The sequence below is a fragment of the Hirundo rustica genome, chromosome 1 (assembly GCF_015227805.2).
Source record: "Hirundo rustica isolate bHirRus1 chromosome 1, bHirRus1.pri.v3, whole genome shotgun sequence".
Classification (NCBI taxonomy): Eukaryota; Metazoa; Chordata; class Aves; order Passeriformes; family Hirundinidae; genus Hirundo; species Hirundo rustica.
This window is the reverse complement of record NC_053450.1, coordinates 153,975,130-153,993,788: the sequence shown is the minus strand read 5'-3', so window position 1 is coordinate 153,993,788 and position 18,659 is coordinate 153,975,130. Positions and strand designations below refer to the sequence as shown.

Genomic DNA, 18,659 nt, shown 5'->3' with positions numbered 1-18,659 from the left:
TCCTGGAAAATTTTGGAAGCTACAGCTCACTGGAGGGAAAGGGTTGTAAAAAAGAAGGTACTGATTCTGCTTCTCCTTCCTTCTGCCTTGGTGCAACGAGAACAAATCTGCACCACAGCTCGTTCCCACTGCTCTCAGTTCTCACCACTCAGGGTGATGGTGGAGAGCCTGCCCAATGTCCATATTCCTTTTCTTTCCCTTGGAAGTGCTCATTTCAGCCTGAAGGGAGTCATGGAAGTAGGATTTGATAAATGTTAAGGTCTTTAAGGTGTCAAGAATATGTCAAGTAAGGAAAGAAGGTGTCATGGAGGCTCATTCCAGTTGCATTTCCTTACTGGGGCTGTCGAGAGGTAGAATGGATTCAGCTTCCCAACTCCCTCACAGCTTCCCAATCCATTTGCAAGTGGTGTGGCTGATGTGTCTTCTGGAGAAACAAGGGGATTTCATCATTTGGATGTGAGATGAGCTGAGCTTTTCCCAAGGTTGCACTGAGAACCGTTAACAGGGTCCTGGACATGCCATTATTGGTCTAGCACCTTTCTCATTTAACAAAATGATCTAAGAAGGAGCAGAAGCAGCTGCTCAGAATCAAAAAAAATAAATTTTATGGGACTATAATGCTGCACAGAACAGCTCCTTCCTCTAAAAATTTGATAGTTTGCAATTAACTTCAACCAAAACTTGTTTTGCCTTGACTGAGTCCTGCCACATAATATTTTTTTCAAACATAGAGAGATTACTGTTGTTAAAAAACCCAAAGCAGGCAAAAACCCACCACAAAACTCCCACTATAAGTCCTTTACCTGTTCTTCTGAAAGACTTAGGTATGGACTGTCATGTCAGAAGGTTTTTTTCCCAGTGCTACCTGTAAGTCACCTTAAGGGGATTGAGCAACCTCGTATTTTGGAGAAACTCTGAATTTCTGTCTCTTTCCAGAGCCAGAAGTTGTGTTTACAAACAACGAGAAGGTGCAGAAAGAGGTGAAGGCTGCTCTGTCAGAAAATGCCACGCTGAGCTGCGAGGTGGCCCAGGAGAAAACGGAGGTGAAGTGGTACAAGGACGGGAAACTCATCACCTCCAGCAAGAAGTTCAAGGTGGAGTCTGAGGGCAAATCGCGTCATCTGGTGGTGGGCCAGGTGGAGAAGAAAGATGCAGGGGAGTACACCTGCGAGGCTGCTGGCCAAAAACTCACCTTCAGGATCGATGTCACAGGTGGGAGAAGGTTCTCTGTCAGGATTCAGTAGAGGCCAGTAAAGCAATAATTGAAATAACCATTCCACCATGACTCAGTTGCAATACTCTGGGTTTTGTTGCAGCCTGGAGGGTTCAACTGATTTTCTGTACTTGGTTGCCTGGATTTGTAGGAATGGGAATATTTGGCTTTAGCATGGTACAGGGTCTGTCTCATTCTTAGTGGGTCTAATAGTTGCCGATATAAATATAGTAGAAATAAATAATGCTCAGATCCCTTTCATTCCTGCGGTCCCAAGGGGTGATTCTTGTACACTGAACTTCTTGAAAGGAAAAAGCCATTATTGAATCCCTTCCTTGTTAGTCTTGCAATCCCATTTAGGAAGACTTAGAGGCTGGAATTCGTTTTGTCATTTGCAGTATTGGCAGCAGTACATATCAAGATGGGTTATAAACATAATTTTTTCTGAATTTGGGCTGTTGTGTGATTGCTATCTCAGTGGTTTGAGATGTCGTGCTATTCCTGCCAGGTGCTAAATGCCCCTTTGTTGTGAAATATTCCAAGAAGTTGCTTTATTGTGTCTGAGATCTTAAGTAAAAGGAATTTGGGAGCTTTTAGTGATATGCAGGACAGATGTTCTTTGGGAAAGTTTGGATGAAATACATTTTTTCCTGGTGACTTGCAACCCTAGGGTTGATGTCAAGGTTCCTCTTGGTCCTTTCCACTCCTAGGCTCTTAGTTCCCAATTTTCTGAGTGGCAGCTCCATCCCACAGAAGGGTAGGAACTGCAGTTGGTTTTGTGACTAGTGACAACTTAAATATTTTCCAAATCTCTCCACAGAAATCTGTAAGATTAATCTCATTTTAACCCCTCCAAAATTATTTTCTTCTTTTTCTGTGCTCAGAGCCCAAACCTGCTTTTATAAACCAAGAAAAGGTCCAGAAGGAGGTGAAGGCTGTCCTGACAGAAAGTGCCACCCTCATGTGTGAGGTAGCACAGGATGCAACTGAAGTGAAGTGGTACAAGGACGGAAAACTGCTCGTTTCCTCTCGGAAATTCAAAATAGAGACTGTGGGCAAATCCCGGCGCCTGGTGGTAGAGCAGCTGGAGAAGAAGGATGCTGGGGAATACATCTGTGAGGCTGCAGGCCAGAAGCTGACCTTCAAACTGGAAGCAACTGGTGAGTGCTCACTTTGTGGTGTGAAGAACCGGTCCCTGTGGCTCAGAGGAAAACTGGATATTCCCGACACAGCAGCAGTGGTGCCACCACTCTCTCCCTTGAAGCAACACCAGAGAGCAACATGACACATTGGTTCTTAATCTAGCAGTGTGGAGGTGGGAAATTTAGGGTTTTTCGGGGGGTCTGGAAATGCTACATGGCTTTTTGCTTACCTCTTTCACACACCACGTCACCCAACCTCTTTCAGTGGTGGGGAGCTGAAAGCAGAAGTGGGAAGCGTGCAGAGCAGCAGTGGAGAGATGGAGAAAAGTGACTCAGAAAACCTGGTCTGCTGCTTGTGTGTGCCCCAAAATTGCCTGATTTGGGGTTGGCAAGGGGCTGTAGAGGATAGAAAGGAGGCCAAGAAGAAGGAACTGAAATCACAGACTGGTTTGGGTTGGAAGGAACTTTAAAGATTGAGTTCCAGCCTTCCTGCCAGTGAAGCAAATAGAAAACAGGCCATAAATTCAGTCTATTAATGTTTCCAATTAATTTTATCTAAAATCCTAAAAATGGAAGGGGAAAGAAAATTATATAGGCAGTTTTACTTCTAAGAAACAAGCTTTTTTTAGCAGCAGATGAAATATAAATATTTGCCTCTTTCCTCTGCTTTTCTTTTCCTCTGCTTTTCTTTTCCTCTGCTTTTCTTTTCCTCTGCTTTTCTTTTCCTCTGCTTCTTTTCTAAGCAGAAGAACTGGGTTTCCTGAGAGACCATTTTCTTTCTTCCCACTCAGGAAAAGATTATACCAGCCACAAATTCAGCCATATTCCTGGGATTACTACAGGTTATGGATGAGTTGGTGGTGTGAGTCCTGAAGAGAGAGCAATGTAAACCTGCTGTGTCAAGGGTTTGGGCGTAAAATTATAAATTTTCCTGGTTTATTGTCCTTTCTAGAACCAGAGGCTAAATTTGAAAATAAAGTTGTCCAGAAAGAGCCTCTCATTGTTCAAGAACACGAAAGCATCACACTGACAACCTCAGTCACGCCTGAAACGGCTGCGGTGAGGTGGTTCAAGGATGGCACAGAAATCAAAGCGAGCAAGAAATGTGTGATCAAGAGCGAGGGGGCGTCCAGGACACTGACGGTGAACGCGGCCGAGAGCACAGACTCTGCCCTCTACACCTGCCAGACAAAGGACGACAAGCAGGAATTCAGGGTCCAGGTGAAAGGTGAGCAGTGCCCAGGTCGTGTCCCAACCCAGCAGCTGCACTTCTTCATGGTGGGATGGAGATAAAATCCAAGCTCTTCTGAAAATCATTCCGACCTCAAGGCTTGTTGCACCTTCTCTGGATGCCCCACCATGGGCCAGCAAGGTTTTCCAGCTTCCAAATTTCCAGTTTTTGTCTTTTGCTGGCCATTCTGGAGCACGGAAGCCTACTTCTGGTGTTTGCTCCCCTCCTGTTTCTGCATCCTCCTGTAGAATGACAGGGATCTGAAAGTATCTTGTCAAAGGAATCTGCCTGAACTTCCACATTTATGGTCAGATTTTGTCTCCCCTGAGACCCAAATATTTAGGACCATTTTATTTATTTATTGAATTATTTATTTATTTCCAGAGTTGGTCAGAACCAGTTCCTTAAAACAGGTTTCTTCTCTTTTCCTCCCTCACGATTTCCTTTTCTCCATCTCTCAGAAATCCCAGTGAAGTTTGCCAAGAAGCTGGAGGCTGTGAAAGCAGAGATTGGTGGCAGCGTGTCCCTGAGCTGTGAGCTGAGCCACGCCAAAGGGAAGGTGACGTGGAGCAGGAATGGCGTGGAGATCAAGCCCAGCAAGCGTTTCCAGATCCGTGAGGAGGGAATCAAACGAACCCTGACGATAACGGGGATCCGGGCTGAGGACGAGGGAGAATATTCCTGCGAGTCCAGGGATGACAAGAGCAGCGTCACCATCGTCCCCAAACGTATGTCTCTAATGGTGATAGTGTGGAGGGATCCCTGGGTTTTGTCCTCAGCTGCTGCAACCCTGCAAACTGAGTTTGTTCATGTGTCTGGGCTGACTCCTGGCTTGGGAACAAAATACAGAACTCCCCCCTCACTGTCAGTGGAACCTCTATTTGTGAAAAACATGATGATTGTGAGACCTGTTGGGCTCAGGTCTCTTAATATTGACTTCATATTGCAATTGAGAATGGAATTCAATTTCCCAAATAAAAGATGGGCTTTTTCTTTTTCCCCCTCTTTTTTTGCTTCTCTTTGTACACAAAATCTGCTCAGACATGGGAAATATGATGATTCACTATTGTGATCACTTAGTGTAAGCAATCAAACTGATGCTTCCAGTAAAGTCATGGAAGCTTTTGGCTGTTTGAAGGTGCTCATGCCATGCCTCAAGGATATGCTCCTGAATGTTTTACTCCTATCCACCAGCTCCCAGAGTGGTGAAATTCGTCACAAGTCTCAACAGCGTGGTGTCCGAGGAAGGAAAAGAGGCCGTGTTCAAGTGCACCGTTTCCCCCAGTGATGCTGTGGTCACCTGGCTCAGGAATGGGGCCAGGATTGAAGCCAGCAAGAAATACGTGATCTCTCAGAAGGACACCAACCACAGCCTCACCATCACTGACCTCACCCTGGAAGATGCAGCTGAAATCACTGCCAGTGCTGAGGGCGTGGAAAGCACAGCCAACCTCAGAGTCCGAGGTAAGAGGACTTTGACAGGCTGGAAATGGCACCCTGCCCAAGCCAGGGGCTTGGGATTAGATGATCTTTAAGGTCCTTTCCAACTCATGCCATTCTATGATGATGATTCTATGTTGTTGTTTTATGTGGCTTTCCCTCTAATTATGTTAGCAGCAGGGAATTTCTGCTTTTGCATCATTAAGTAGGGATGCCCAGAACGTTTTGGGTTTGGAGATACATGAGCCACTGGTTTAATATTCTTTCAAACCTGTTTTCTGGATCTTCCACATTCCTAATATTCTCTCTCCTGCAGAGGCCTCAATCTCCTTCAAGAAGAAGCTGGAGCCCAAAACGGTTGAAGAGAGGGAGACAGTGACCTTGGAGGTAGAGCTGACCAAGCCTGCCGAGGTGAAGTGGATGAGGAACAGCATCGTGCTGAAGCCCAGTGACAAAATAGAGATCAAAGCTGAGGGAACAAAGCACACCTTGGTGGTCAAGGACATCTCCTTCGCAGACCGGGGCTTCTACTGCTGCGAGAGCCCCGATGACAAGACCCAAGCCAAGATCAACGTGGAAAGTGAGTTCAGTGAGCTTCAGTTCTAAAAATACCCCATGCAGGGTTTGGAGCTGGATTCTGGTCTCTGCATGACCATGGGGAGATAACAGGGACAAAACCATGGGCTTGGCCACCAGTCAAATGACCGAGAGGAGGTGAAAGCTAAGCAGTGAACAGGGAATGTCTGACTGGTTCCTGTTGCCCTCATTTCATCCCACCACCTTTGACCATTAAGCTTTTGGAAAGAGTCTTCTCTTTATTCGTTTTCTCACTCCCTGATATGTTCTGTGTTTTTCTGTGGTATGATACTTTACCAAAAAAAAAAAAAAAATCCCTCTTCAGCCATTTGTTGCCTTGATTTTTCTCTGCAAACCACCTCATTCAGAATGTCTCTTTATACTCAGCCAGGGTCTAAAAATCTACAAAAGCAATTTGTCTCTCTGAGGATGTTTCCCTCTTGGGTAAACTAATGGTGCCTGACCCATAGCCCTGTACTTTTGTCCATTTCCTACATCTTTCTGTTGTAATTGTCACAGGATAGGTGAGGATAGGATTTAGTCATTCAAGGGCTGTCTAATTTTGTCAATAAAGCCCTTCCCACCAGCTGTTGCTGGGCTAGTCTTAAAGAATAGGTTAGGAAGCACTTGAAGACAGTCTTTTGGGTACTTGATGTCTTGCAAAGTGGAAGGGAACAATTTCCACAATGCCAGGAAATAATGGACTTCAGGTACAGTGAGAATAGATCCAGGCTATGTTCTAAAAAATTTTCTAATGGTCAGATGACCAAACAGGCTGTCTGGAGAGGTCTTGGAGTCACCATTGTGTTTTTGATTTTTTTTTTTTTTTTTAATTGGCAACTCAATTACTTTTAGTGGTGAAACAAATTTAAACACTAAATCCATTTTATAGGGTGATAGGGCATGGATGCCTTGTCACAGGAACAGGAAATATCCACCCAAACCATGGATGCTTTGGCCACCAACCTGTGAGGTGTCAGCACTTTCTGCACCATGTCATGGTTGTTGGTTTGCAGTGTGGTGGGGTTTTTTTGTTTGTTTGTTTGTTTGTTTTTTGTTTTGTTTTGTTGTTGTTGTTGTTGGTGGTTTTTTTACTACAGCTTTTTCCTCCCATCCTTGTTTTATCCTATTTGAAGAACTGCACAGTATTGCCATGGACATACTTGTCTTTCTTTTACTAAAAAGAGATAGGCCTTGGTAGAAAGTGGAGCCAGTGATGTTTTCTGTGATATTTGGTTGACCTGTTTGTCTCATGCAAGCATCCATTTAAAAAATAGCAGCTATGTTAGCGGTGTGGTCATGGACAGGTTTTATTTCCTGTAAAAGTGGTTGTTTGATTGGCAGGGAAATTGCATGAGCGACAGGGAAATAATCCGTTTAGGAAGTCCTCAGGCTATTTCACAGCTGCCGGTGTGAGACCTCCAACTTTTCCATGTTGTTTTCCAGTGAGGCAGATCAAGTTGGTGAAAGGCCTTCAGCCCCTGGAGGTGGCTGAGAAAGGGACTGTCACCTTCGAGGTGGAGGTGTCACACGAGGACGTGGAGGGGACATGGCAGAAGGATGGTGTCCGTCTGAAACCTGCGCCCAACGTCAGCTTCGGTGTCCTGGGCAAGAAACACTCCCTGACTCTCTCCTCGGTGGCTCTGGAAGATGCAGGACTCATCTCCTTCAAAGCAGAAGGCATTAGCTCATCGGGGAGGCTCACCGTGACAGGTACAGGCACAGAAGGCTCCAGCCCTGCTTGGGGTGGGTGCAATTGTCTTCTCCTGACCTGGGGAGCAAACTTAAGAGGGCAATAAATTTTCCTTGTAACTGCAAGGGATGCAAAGCACAGCAATGTTTCCTTCTAATGCCAACAGGATGATTGTGGCATCACTGTCCACAGAACAGTGATAAAGTAGGAGGGAATGATAAAGTGCCCAAACCAATACAAATCTTATTTATCATGAAAGCCGGGTTCTGCCTACCCATCAGTGCTTGTGTGACCCTGTTCCCTGTTCACTGGACTTTCTCTTTCCTTTCCAGAGCTGCCTGTGAGGATCAGCAAACCTTTGGCAGACGTCAGTGTAACTCAGAAGCTCAAGGCCACATTCGAGTGTGAGCTGTCCAAACCCAATGCTAATGTGAAGTGGTTCAAGGTACAGCACTTAATGGATTGTGATATTTTAATTTATGACTTCTCTGTAAGGGAATGGGAGCCTTTAATTCTGCTTGCAGGGGTTATGAGCCTGAGCCTTTGCAGTAAAGCTCTTAGCATTGCTCTTGTCTTTATGTTCATTTACTCTCTCAATTTATCACCCTCTGGTTTTTATTTACTGTATTTGTATGTTGGATTGAAAGTTAAACTTTTCTATTCTTGCACAGGATTTGAGCACTGCTGTTACAGATTTGCAGCTGTGCTGCAAAGGTTTGTGTTTCACTTCGCACCAAGCAGTATTCACCCAGGATTTACATTTTTTGGGAAATGTGATATAAAGGGAAGTCTCAATTTCCTTTGCCAGTGAGAGTCCAGTTCCCTTTCCCTAGAAGTCATTTTGGGGATCAGTTCTGGCATTTCATGCACCTCCCTTGGGGTTCAGGTGATACTTTCCTTAATTTGGGGTAGCAGCAATTCTTCAGAGTGGAGTTTGGACTGGAAGGGTCATCTCATTTCAAACCTCCTGCCATAAGCAGGGACACCTTCAACCAGATCAGGTTGTTCAGAGCCCTGTGTTGCTCCACCACCTCTCTGGGCTACCTGTGCCAGTGTTTTGCCACACTCATTGTGAAAAACTTCTTCCTTATTTCCTGTCTAAATTTGACCCTCTTTTAGTTTAAAACCATTTATGTCTGAAGGGACTCACTGCCAACCCTGCATGGAGTTTTAAGCCTTCAAAAAGGTGTCTGAGATCATCCAGAATTTCTGTGTGTTCTTCAGCCATTCCAGCTTTCTGAAATCTTTGCCCTGTGATGAGTACTCAACACATGTTCTTTTAAACAGAGTTTTCCCTTCAGTCCAATGACAAGGATGAAATAAGCACAGGTCTGAGTGTCTGTTTTGCTCACTGCAGATGTACCAGAGGTGAGGGTGATCTGCTTTGACCTTTTCCCCTTCTAGGATGGGAAGGAGATCCGGCAAAGTAAAAACATTGGAATTATCTCCCAAGGAAATAAGAGAAGCCTCATTATTCACAAGTGTGAATATGAAGACCAGGGAACCTATACATGCCAAGCAGCTGAGGACAAGACATCAGCTACTCTAAAGGTTCACGGTATGTTTGGCTCAAGTAGGAAGATACATTTACTGCAGAATTTTTGGCTACACAGCAAGAAATTCTTTGTGGAGTGTTTGTTTTTCACAATTGCTCATTTTGGTTACTCTTCTGTTTTCTCTTCCTGGTGAAAAAATGCTGTCAAAGTTGTCCTGTGCTTGCTCTGTCCTCGCAGTATTTATGGAAGATGTCCTAATTCAGTTTTCAGTTTATCATAAGTGATTTCTGTTTTCTGGAGTCCGACTGGTGTTTGTGGATTGGCACATCAGGGAATACTGGACAGCCTGGCCCAAAGCAGGGATTCAGTGTCGGGTGCTGATGTGGTTTGGTGGCACCCCTGTCAGAGGGGGACTTTGTCTGAATAGGGACTGGACAAGCCTTGGGTATGAGCTCAAGAATTGCCCTAATTTTTAGGTTGTAAATGCTAAGGAAAGGGTCATTATTTCTGCCTGCACCTCTCCTTTATGCTCAAGGCAGCTTTTCCATCTGAGTGTTGCACTGAGCAACTGATGAAGCACCGGGTGTGTTTTGTCACCAAGCTCTGAAGCATCTGAGACAAGCTCTGAGATAAAGGCAAGTTACTCATCAGAGAGCTCTGCTGTGCCCTGGCAGATGTTATTTGCTAAATCTCCAGAAAAAGAAATTCTATTTTTTTATCTGAAGAACAGTAAAAGACAGAGCATCTTTCTCATTGCTTACTGGATGCTGTCCTCATGTGGCCACTTGTGTTCAGGAGCGTCCTCACGAACCTCTGTCCCATCGCTCTGTTGAATTTCCCCTTTTCCCCAGGTTTTGGGATTGGGATGTGCTGTTCTTTGCCAGCTCTGCTCCTGAGGCTGATCCAAGATGGATCAAGGCCTTCTGTTTCAAAAAGAAAGAGCTGCAGTAGCACAGATAAATAGATCAATTCTGACAAAAGGAGCGCCAAGGTGCAGTGTTAAAGAGGATTATACTCAATTCAAGAGACTCTGAAAAAAAATATCTCCTATGTAAAACAAAAGAGAGCATGCATGATTGAGGCAAGTTTACAATGACCTAAGATTTTAGACTTGTGTTTAGTTTTACGTGGTGAATATGGGTATTTCTTTCATTAATACCTGTATGAAGTTCCAACATCCATTAAATCCTCTCGCAATAAGCTTCAGCCATAAAAAAATATTCACTGAGTTGAAGAGACAAACTACCCAGGAAGAAAGGCTTGTCCTGAATAAAACACAATCCCATTTTTTTCCATGTAAATATGCAGAAGGTAAGCACACCATACTCATTTATGGAGAAGCCCCCAAACGAATATTTGTCTTTGTGATTTCACAGCCCGAGATGTCAAGATTGTAAAACCACTGGAAGATGTGGAAGTGAACGAACATGAGAGCGCATCTTTCGTCTGTGAGATCTCACATGATGAGGTCGAAACCCAGTGGTACAAAAATGACAACAAGCTGAAGACATCCGACAACATCAAAATGCGGCAGGATGGTAGGAGGAAAAATCGGGGATCTTGTTCTGGAATGGGGGAGTGAGTTGGAGGAGGGGCTGGCATGGGAGACTAGAAAATAGGGTTTTGCTCTGGGATAGCTGAGCTGTGTCTGTGTGTCTGTCCCCAGGAAAGACCTATTTCCTGTCGTACACGCGTGTCCGCATCGAGGATGCGGCTGAGATCAAATTTGTGGCAGAAAAGGCAGAATCTCGTGCTCAGCTGACTGTAAAAGGTAATTCTGCCGTTTGCGCCAGCACTGCTTCTGCTCTCTCAAGTTACAAACCAATTCACTTCCCCCACTTTGGATGTGAAGGTTACAAAAAGTCCTACAGTGTTCAGGGAAAGAAAAACTGCCTACTTTGCTGCCTGGTAAATATGGGAGTTTATTTTGGCTTAATTCCAGTTAATTTTCTCAGGAGGTTGGATTTGTACCTTTAGACATTTAAAGTTGTTTGTGAAATTTGAGGGGACAAAAAGCTGAAGCTTGACTTTTTCTTGCATTTTCACTTCCTGGTGTGGTTTATAACAAAACCCGGCATTTTTAGGTGTTTTTAGCTAAAACAATGTGATAGAAGGAGAGAAAAGGAAGACATTTGAATTAACACGCTGCTGAGGAGCTCAGGAAATGGGAGATCATTCCCTGTTTTTTTCCGTAGCACTACTGTGAGATGTTGAGGAAACCACCAATTACTTCTGGAGTTCAGCCACTCCAGTGGTAAAATATGGAGGAAAAGTTTACCCTTAATTAGCTCTTACTAATTAAACTTGTAAAACTAACTCAATTATTGAGCGCTCTGCATAGTGGGGATTCCTGTCGTCCACCAAATAACTGGACATAAAAGAAATACCGCTAGTGAGTTTTTACGGAGACTGTAGTGATTGCTCCATTTCCTTCGCTCTTGTAGAGCTGCCTGTGAAAATCGTGAAGCCTCTGCGGGATAAGATCGCCCTGTGGAAGCACCGGGGGGTCCTGGAGTGCCAGGTGTCCCGGGCCAACGCCAAGGTCCGGTGGTTCAAAAAGGATGTGGAAATTCACCCCGGTGAGAAATACGAAATCGTGAGCGAGGGCGTCTATCGGAAACTCATCATCAACGACGCCGACTACGAAGATGAGGACACGTACATGTGTGATGCCTTCGATGACAAAACCAGTGCTAATTTCTTTGTTGAAGGTAGAAAACCCCTTTTCTTTCACCCCTAGAATGCACTGGGAGGAGAGAGGGCTGATTCACTTGTTGTTTGTTTTGCAAACACGATACTGCTTAAAAAGGATCTTTGTTTCATGTTATTTATTCTGAAATCCATTGGTGCTGAATCCTTTTACACACAGGAGCACCCTGAAAAATTAATATATGGTACATTCTTCTAAGGAAAATGAGGACATTCCCATTCCAGAGACGTTTATCAAATGTGTTGGATAAAGTCTGTTTTTCAGATAAATATTACAGCTCCTTTTATCCACGTCTGCATTCCAATGAGCCTTCTTGTCCATTTTGTAGCACTACATGTTTGAAATCAGAACAGGAAAGTGACTTTAGAATTAGGACTAGGAATCAAGAGATACAGGTTCACTTTCTGGCCTGTGACCAGCAATATCTCTCTGCATTTATACAGAAAAAACCCCATGTTTTAAGGCCTTTTGAGTTCTTAAGCACAGAAAAGATGTCAAGAGTGTTCAGGCTGATAATGGAAAATCTTTCATGATTCCTAAATCCCTGCTCTCTTGTTCCATCCAGAGCAAGCCATTAATATTGTAAAAGAGTTGTGTGATGAGGACGTGACTGAGCCTGAGGAAGCCAATTTTGAATGTGAGACATCCATTCCATCTGTGAAACCGGCCAAGTGGTTCCTGAAGGGAGCAGCCTTGCAGGCTGGCAGAAACATCGTCATGCAGCAGGAAGGCACCATCCACAGGTTGACAATAATAAAAACAAGTGTTGATATGACAGGCACCATCCAGTTCTCCATTGGCAAATCCAAATCCACAGCAAACCTGCTCGTCAGAGGTAATGTGATTTTTAATATATATCGTGTGAATCAGAACAAAGATCTTCCCTCTCACAGTACCTGGGAAGTAATTTGTCATAAATATTCTCTTTTCTGTGCTGGGTTCTTGGAAATGCGTGTGTACCTGGAAGACCTGTTTAGTTCCCAGCTGCAAGTTGTTGGGGGCAATGCTGGATGCATCAACTGAGCCAGGAATGTCTTAGTAAGGGATCTGATTAAATGACTTTGGTGTCCCTGGTATTCCAATCTATCGAGCTAAAACTGGTTTCTGGTTTATTTTTATTCTCTTGACTTTACCAAGGAGGACAAAACAGATGGAATTTGCCAGGAGAGTTTCTTTTGTCCCATTTCTGAGCTAGACAAGTTTGATAGCTCATTTACTTAATTCATTTTGTCATTGACTTGATCTAGGACAAAGCCTCAAGGCTTTTTATCTTCTGCTGTCACTATGGTAAATCTCTCCAATCACGTCCTGAAGTCCTGTTGTCTTTCATTTGCTCTTACTTGAATGAAAACCTCAATTAGAGAGCAATTCAGCAAGCAGTGAACCAGAAGTGGACCATGAATCTGGTGGTTCATATGCAGTATTAACTTACAGAAATCACCTTTCCTTATAGATCCTCGTGCTGTTGTAGCTTCAAAGCACATGAGCTCTGTAAGAGACTCTTGTAGCAGGATATGAGTGGTTCACAAAACATGTGGAAGTCATATATTAAATTAATGGGCATACAGAATGGAAATACAGACTAAAACCTTCCTCTTCTTTGGATTGATCCATTCTTCTTCCCATCAACCCTGTTCTGCAGATTACCACATCCAGATCACCAGGAAGCTGGAGGACAAGACCGTCCTGGAGCGACACTCAGTCATCCTGTCCTGTGACTTCAGGCCTTCCCCAAAACACGTGAAGTGGTTCAAGGGCCAAGTGCTCATTGAGCCCTCGGAGAAGTACAAAATCAAGCGGGATCAGTACTCAGCAGAGCTCAAGATCATGAAGGTAAAGCCCGAGGATGCCGGCGTGTACAAGTGCAGGGCTGGGATTGCTGAGACCGAAGCCACGCTGAGCGTCGAAGGTATGAGAGGTTTGCAGCAGCAGGGCTGGCTGCTTGCTGGTCTTTATGATTCTATGTTTCACTTGGGGTTCTTCCTCTTGAGGAGAGGCAGATTCCCACAGTTTCCTTCTAACTTTATGTAAATGCAGTGTCACGAGCAAACTGCTGATTCCACAACCCATCCAAATCCATCTCTTGCTGTGGAGGTGGTAATGCATGTGGGAGGGCACCATCTGGATAAAGTACAAATTAACATTTGTCAAGACACATTATTGTCCATTTCATACAAGGAATTAGACCTCTGATGCTTTTAACTAAAAATATCCTTTATGTTAAACTGCCACTAGCCTCTGATTCTGGTGATCTTGGCTGTGGTTTTAATTTCCTGACCACTGTGTTGGCTTGTCTATCTGCTATACATTTGTCTACCTGCTATGTATACATTTTATAGACACTATTATATATCTGTATACAATTGTTATTCATAGCTATGTTCTGCCCCATCTGGGCGTGGAATTGTTTTTGCCAACCCTTCCCCTCAGATGACCCTGCAAGGAAAGACGTTCACTCTGTCACTTCCAACAAGACTTGGAGCTGAGACACAGAATCATTTCCAAAAGTCCAGGGAGCAGCTCTTGGTAGCAGTTTGGCTTTGCAGAGGTTCTCCATTGAATGTGTGGTCAAATATTGAAATGAGCTGCTCAGGGCAGTGGTGATGTCACCAACCCTAGCGGGATTGAAAACCTTTGGGGATGTGGTTTCATGTCGACCTTGGCAGTGTTGGGGACTCAGCACTCAATCATGGTTGGATTCCTTCTTAGCTCTTAGAGGTGTTTTCCAGCCTGAAAAGGATTCTGTGACTATTCTATCCAAACAAATCTCTCTCTCTCCCTCTCTCTCCCTCTCTCTCTCTCTCTCCCTCTCTCAAAAAATCAAGTAATGGTCCCAAACCCTCTTCTGAGTTCTCATCCTTGAAAACAACATTCCATGAGCAGAGAAGCTGCGAGGAGAAATCTCAGCCCAAGGACTGGGAAAGAAAAGAATCAAAATCCTCTTGCTCCCTAAATCTGAGCAAGTTGTTTAATCTCTTTGTACTTTGCCTTTGTGGCCAAAATCATTGTCTTCATCTCATACTCTGTGTCACAGTTTCCCTGGAAATGAGGGACAATTTAGTAAAAATGTGTTTGACAAGCTTAGCGTGACTGTAACATCATTTTAGAAAAAATTACTTATTTTTAAATAAGACACAAACAAACAAAGCATCCAAACTGCTTTAGATATAAAAAGAGAACTGAGGGTCCTAGACAATTTTAATTAGTCTTTTTAATAGATTTTTTTCTCTGTTGGAGCAAATGCAGAACCAAGTAAGTGAAATGCGGTGACCAAAATGTATGCAGGAGACCAGAACAAATCATCTAATAAACTCTATTAAATTGTTTGTGATCACTGATTAATGATGGTGGTGGTAACCCCACCTTGGTTTCCCCCAGCCCGCAATGTAGAGGTCCTCAAGCACCTGCAGGACGTGGAGATTGAGGAAGACAGCTCTGCTGTGTTCTCCTGCGAGCTGTCCCACGACGACGAGGACGTGGAGTGGTTCCTCAATGGCACCCTCCTCTACACCAACAACTTCAACGACATCAAGAACGTTGGCAAGTGCTACACGCTGACCATGAAGCAGGTGAAGCCTGAGGACGCTGGCACGGTGACAATGAAGTCAGACAAGGTGTCAGAGACCGTGCGGCTGAAGGTGATAGGTGGGTCCAGATCACGCTCCTGAATGAAAATGAGAGATGCAAATGAGCCATTATTTACCAAATCCACAGGGCAGTCCTGCTTAATAGATAAAGAATACTGAACTATTAAATATGGGCCATGAGGATGGTGAAGGGTCCAGAAGGGAAGCCTTGAGGGGAGCGGCTGAAGTCACTTCGTTTGGTCAGCTGGAGAAGAGAAGACTGAGGGAAGATCTTGCTGTGGGCTTCAACATCTTCATGTGGGGGGAAGTAGAAGGGCAGGTACTGGTCTCTTCACTCTGGTGGCCAGAGTCAGGACTTGAGGAAACAACCTGGCCTGAGTCATGAAAGGTTTAGGTTGGAGATCAGGAAAAAGTTATTCCCCTAGAGGGTGGTGGGCACTGAACAGGCCCCTCAGGGCATGATCATGGCCCCCAGGCTGCCAGAGCTCCAGGATTGTTTGGACAATGCTCTCAGGGACCACGTGAGGTTGTTGGGGTGTCTGTGCAGGGACAGGTGTTGGAGTGAATGATCCTTGTGGGTCCTTTCCAACTCAGGATATAATTCCATATGCTATAATTCTATGATTTTTAGTACATCACTTCTGGTGCTGGACTCAATCAGCCATGAGAAGACAGTTTCCTGCTGTCCTTCACACATCCTAAAGTTCAATCACACAACCGAATTTCTGTGGTTTAACACGTTCTTGGGCACCCTCAGTGAGTCACTGAGTGGGGTATGTGACATGCCTGAGGGTCAAGGTGCCACCCTGTCCTGGTTTGGAAAGCCAGGTGTCTACCAGTGAAAGCTGGAGCTTTCTTTAGAATGGAGAATGCAAATCCCCTCCCTCTGAATTATTGTAATTTTGAAATTAAAGGGGTTTCAGACCAAGATATGGGAATAGCAATAACAGTTCTTTACTAGGAATATTAAAAATAAAAATGTAGTAGTACAAAAAAGCAAACAAACAAAAAAGAAAACACTGACAGAGTCAGAACACAACCTGACAGACACCGTTGGTCAGGGCGTTGGTGGCAGTCCAATCCAGTCCTCCTGCAGTGACAGATGTGGTTCTGTTGGAGCAGAGATGATCCTGTAGAAGGGTGGAGTTTTCCTCTAAAGATCCAGTGGTGGTGAGATGGGTCCAGTCTTCCTCTGGCAATCCAGTGCAAACAGGCTGTGCTGGTGTTCCCAATCTCAGATTTTATCCAGGCAGGAATGCTTGGCTCCTCCCCCTGGGTGGAGCATCTCCCAATGGGATGATGTAATTGTATCAGCCATGCAGTGAGCCTGGATGGCCCATGAACAGCAGATATCCCCTGGAGGGAGGATGGGTCCTGGAAGAGATAAAGGAAACACCTCCCCTACCAGTTTTAACTGATGGCAATAGAACACACACTTTTGGTTACATCTTGCATGGCAACCCAAGACACCCCCAGAGGGACATGGACATGCTCAAGAAGGGAGAACATGTGAGCCTCTTGAGGTTCAACAAGGCTAGTGTGAGGTGCTGCACCTGGATCAGGGCAGCCCCTGGTGTCAGCACAATCTTGGGATGAAGGGATTTGGAGCAGGATGAAGGACTTGGGGGTGCTGGAGGGTAACGCTGGTTTAGGTTCTGCATTGGTATCAGCAATATTACCAAGGGCTTATTGATGTATCTAAATATTTGATAGCAACTGAAAGTGTCCCAAACATCCTGGTTGTTCTTTGGTTTGCCTCTTGACCTTCAGAGAAACCTGCTGTCTTCATGAAATCTTTGGATGACGTTTTCGGTGAGGAGCGAGGAGTGATCAAACTCGAATGTGAAGTCTCTAAAGAGAAGGTCAAACCTGTTTGGAAAAAGGATGGTGTGAAGATTGCTTCTAGCAAGAAATATGAGGAGATACAGTCTGGGAAGACCCTGTGCCTCCTCATCCATGACCTTGACAAGACAGATGCGGGGTTATACACCTGTGACATCGGAACAGATGTGGCCAAATCAAAGGTCAGCGTTCAGGGTAAGTGTTTTACACAGTGGCCCCTCAAGTGGTGTTAAAAATATGGGTGGGCTTGGTCCCTTGGGCTCACAACTGTTCCTGAACAAATCTCACATAATACAGCGATGTCTGAACAATCCCTGTTAATTTTGATGTAAGTATATCTGGGGTTTCTAAGTGAAAATCAGGGGTCAGGAATGTAGTGACAATATTTTCTTGCTGAACATCCCTAAAGTGCAGAAATCCTCCCAGAAAAGCAAAAATTCCTAAAAAAAAAAAAAAAAAAAAAAAATCCTAACAAACAGCAGAAAATCCCCTAGGCAGCCTTTTTCATATTTTTAGCTATTGACTCAGAGTGCATTGTAGGAGCACAAAAGCAGGACAATGATATCTGTTGAGGAACCCAGCTGTTCAGCCTGTCCTCTAATCCTTGTGCCAGCGTCAAGGACAAAGAATTTTTCAGGGCTTCCAAGCTCATAATGTTAATGAGAAAAATTTTGAATTTGCCTGGTTTGAATACCAGCAGTGACAAGTCAAAAAATTCAGACATCCCATTTCTCCTGTCAGCATGGAGAAGAACCTTACTCATTGTCCCAGAGGCTTCTTTTCTGACGGCTTTTCTCTTCTCTAGCTCATTGAATCTTGAATGTTCCCCACTGAGCTATTCTTCATTCAGTCCTTCCTGAGCACAGCCAGGAGATTCTCATTTCTCTTTTTGTACAACTTTGGGATGATTCTGAGTCTGAAAAATCCTTCCCATGCCGCAACGATCTGTAAGGAAAGCAGCGGTGTCCTGCCAATCTAGCAGAAAAACCCCTCTTATGAGTTAAAAATTTTAACTTGTATTAATGTAATTTTTGTTCTCCAGAACTGAACATTGGGATCACCAAACGGCTCAAGAACACTGAAATCCAGGAGGGAGAAGATTGCACTTTTGAGTGCATTCTGTCCCATGAAAGCATTGATGACTTCAGCTGGACGCTGAACGGGAAAAAAGTGGAAAGCGGGGGGAGATTTAAAGCCTCCAACGCGGGTCGGAAATACACACTGAGTATCAAAAATGTGATTCCTGATGACACTGGGGAAGTCATCTTCACTGCCCGTGGTCTCACCTCCAAGGCTTCCCTGGTTGTGAAAGGTAATGGGATCAGGAAAGTCCTGGGTGTATTTTCATAATGTTTGTCAGCAAACATGATCTGAGTCAACAGCAATCTTCTCTGTGAGCCTTGAAAAGCTGAGATATTTCCTTAAAAACAAATGAAATGCTGAAACTTTTAATAGATATTTGAGAACTGACTACACTAGGTAGTGTGTACAGATAATTACAGCCCAGACTGTGCATCAGAGATTATCACCCAAGGCTCCTGGGTGGTCAGTGAAGGGAAGAAATTAGTAATTTTCAGATATAGTTAATAATCTGCAATTAGTCCTTTTTCCATAGGATCAGGAAATGCCAGAATGGTTTGGGTTGGAAGGAACTTTTCGTCATCTTGTTCCAACCTTGCACAGGTTTCCCAGAGAAGCTGTGGCTGCCCCTGGATCCCTGGCAGTGCCC

At 44.4% G+C, this 18,659-nt stretch overlaps 1 protein-coding gene across 4 annotated transcripts in view; it reads left to right on the top strand.

The window, feature by feature from the left end:
- Positions 1–18,659, top strand: part of OBSCN (obscurin, cytoskeletal calmodulin and titin-interacting RhoGEF) — a 178,036-nt gene that overhangs the window by 37,186 nt on the left and 122,191 nt on the right. For all 4 annotated transcript variants that reach the window (XM_040077845.2, XM_040077838.2, XM_040077829.2 and 1 more), the window contains exons 15-31: positions 937–1,212; positions 2,098–2,373; positions 3,308–3,583; positions 4,048–4,314; positions 4,781–5,050; positions 5,343–5,606; positions 7,049–7,315; positions 7,628–7,740; positions 8,700–8,853; positions 10,168–10,329; positions 10,458–10,562; positions 11,236–11,502; positions 12,067–12,336; positions 13,144–13,410; positions 14,880–15,146; positions 16,859–17,125; positions 17,973–18,242. In XM_040077845.2, coding sequence (XP_039933779.1) covers positions 937–1,212; positions 2,098–2,373; positions 3,308–3,583; positions 4,048–4,314; positions 4,781–5,050; positions 5,343–5,606; positions 7,049–7,315; positions 7,628–7,740; positions 8,700–8,853; positions 10,168–10,329; positions 10,458–10,562; positions 11,236–11,502; positions 12,067–12,336; positions 13,144–13,410; positions 14,880–15,146; positions 16,859–17,125; positions 17,973–18,242 — 4,038 coding nt within the window. The remainder of the gene's footprint in view (positions 1–936; positions 1,213–2,097; positions 2,374–3,307; positions 3,584–4,047; positions 4,315–4,780; positions 5,051–5,342; positions 5,607–7,048; positions 7,316–7,627; positions 7,741–8,699; positions 8,854–10,167; positions 10,330–10,457; positions 10,563–11,235; positions 11,503–12,066; positions 12,337–13,143; positions 13,411–14,879; positions 15,147–16,858; positions 17,126–17,972; positions 18,243–18,659) is intronic.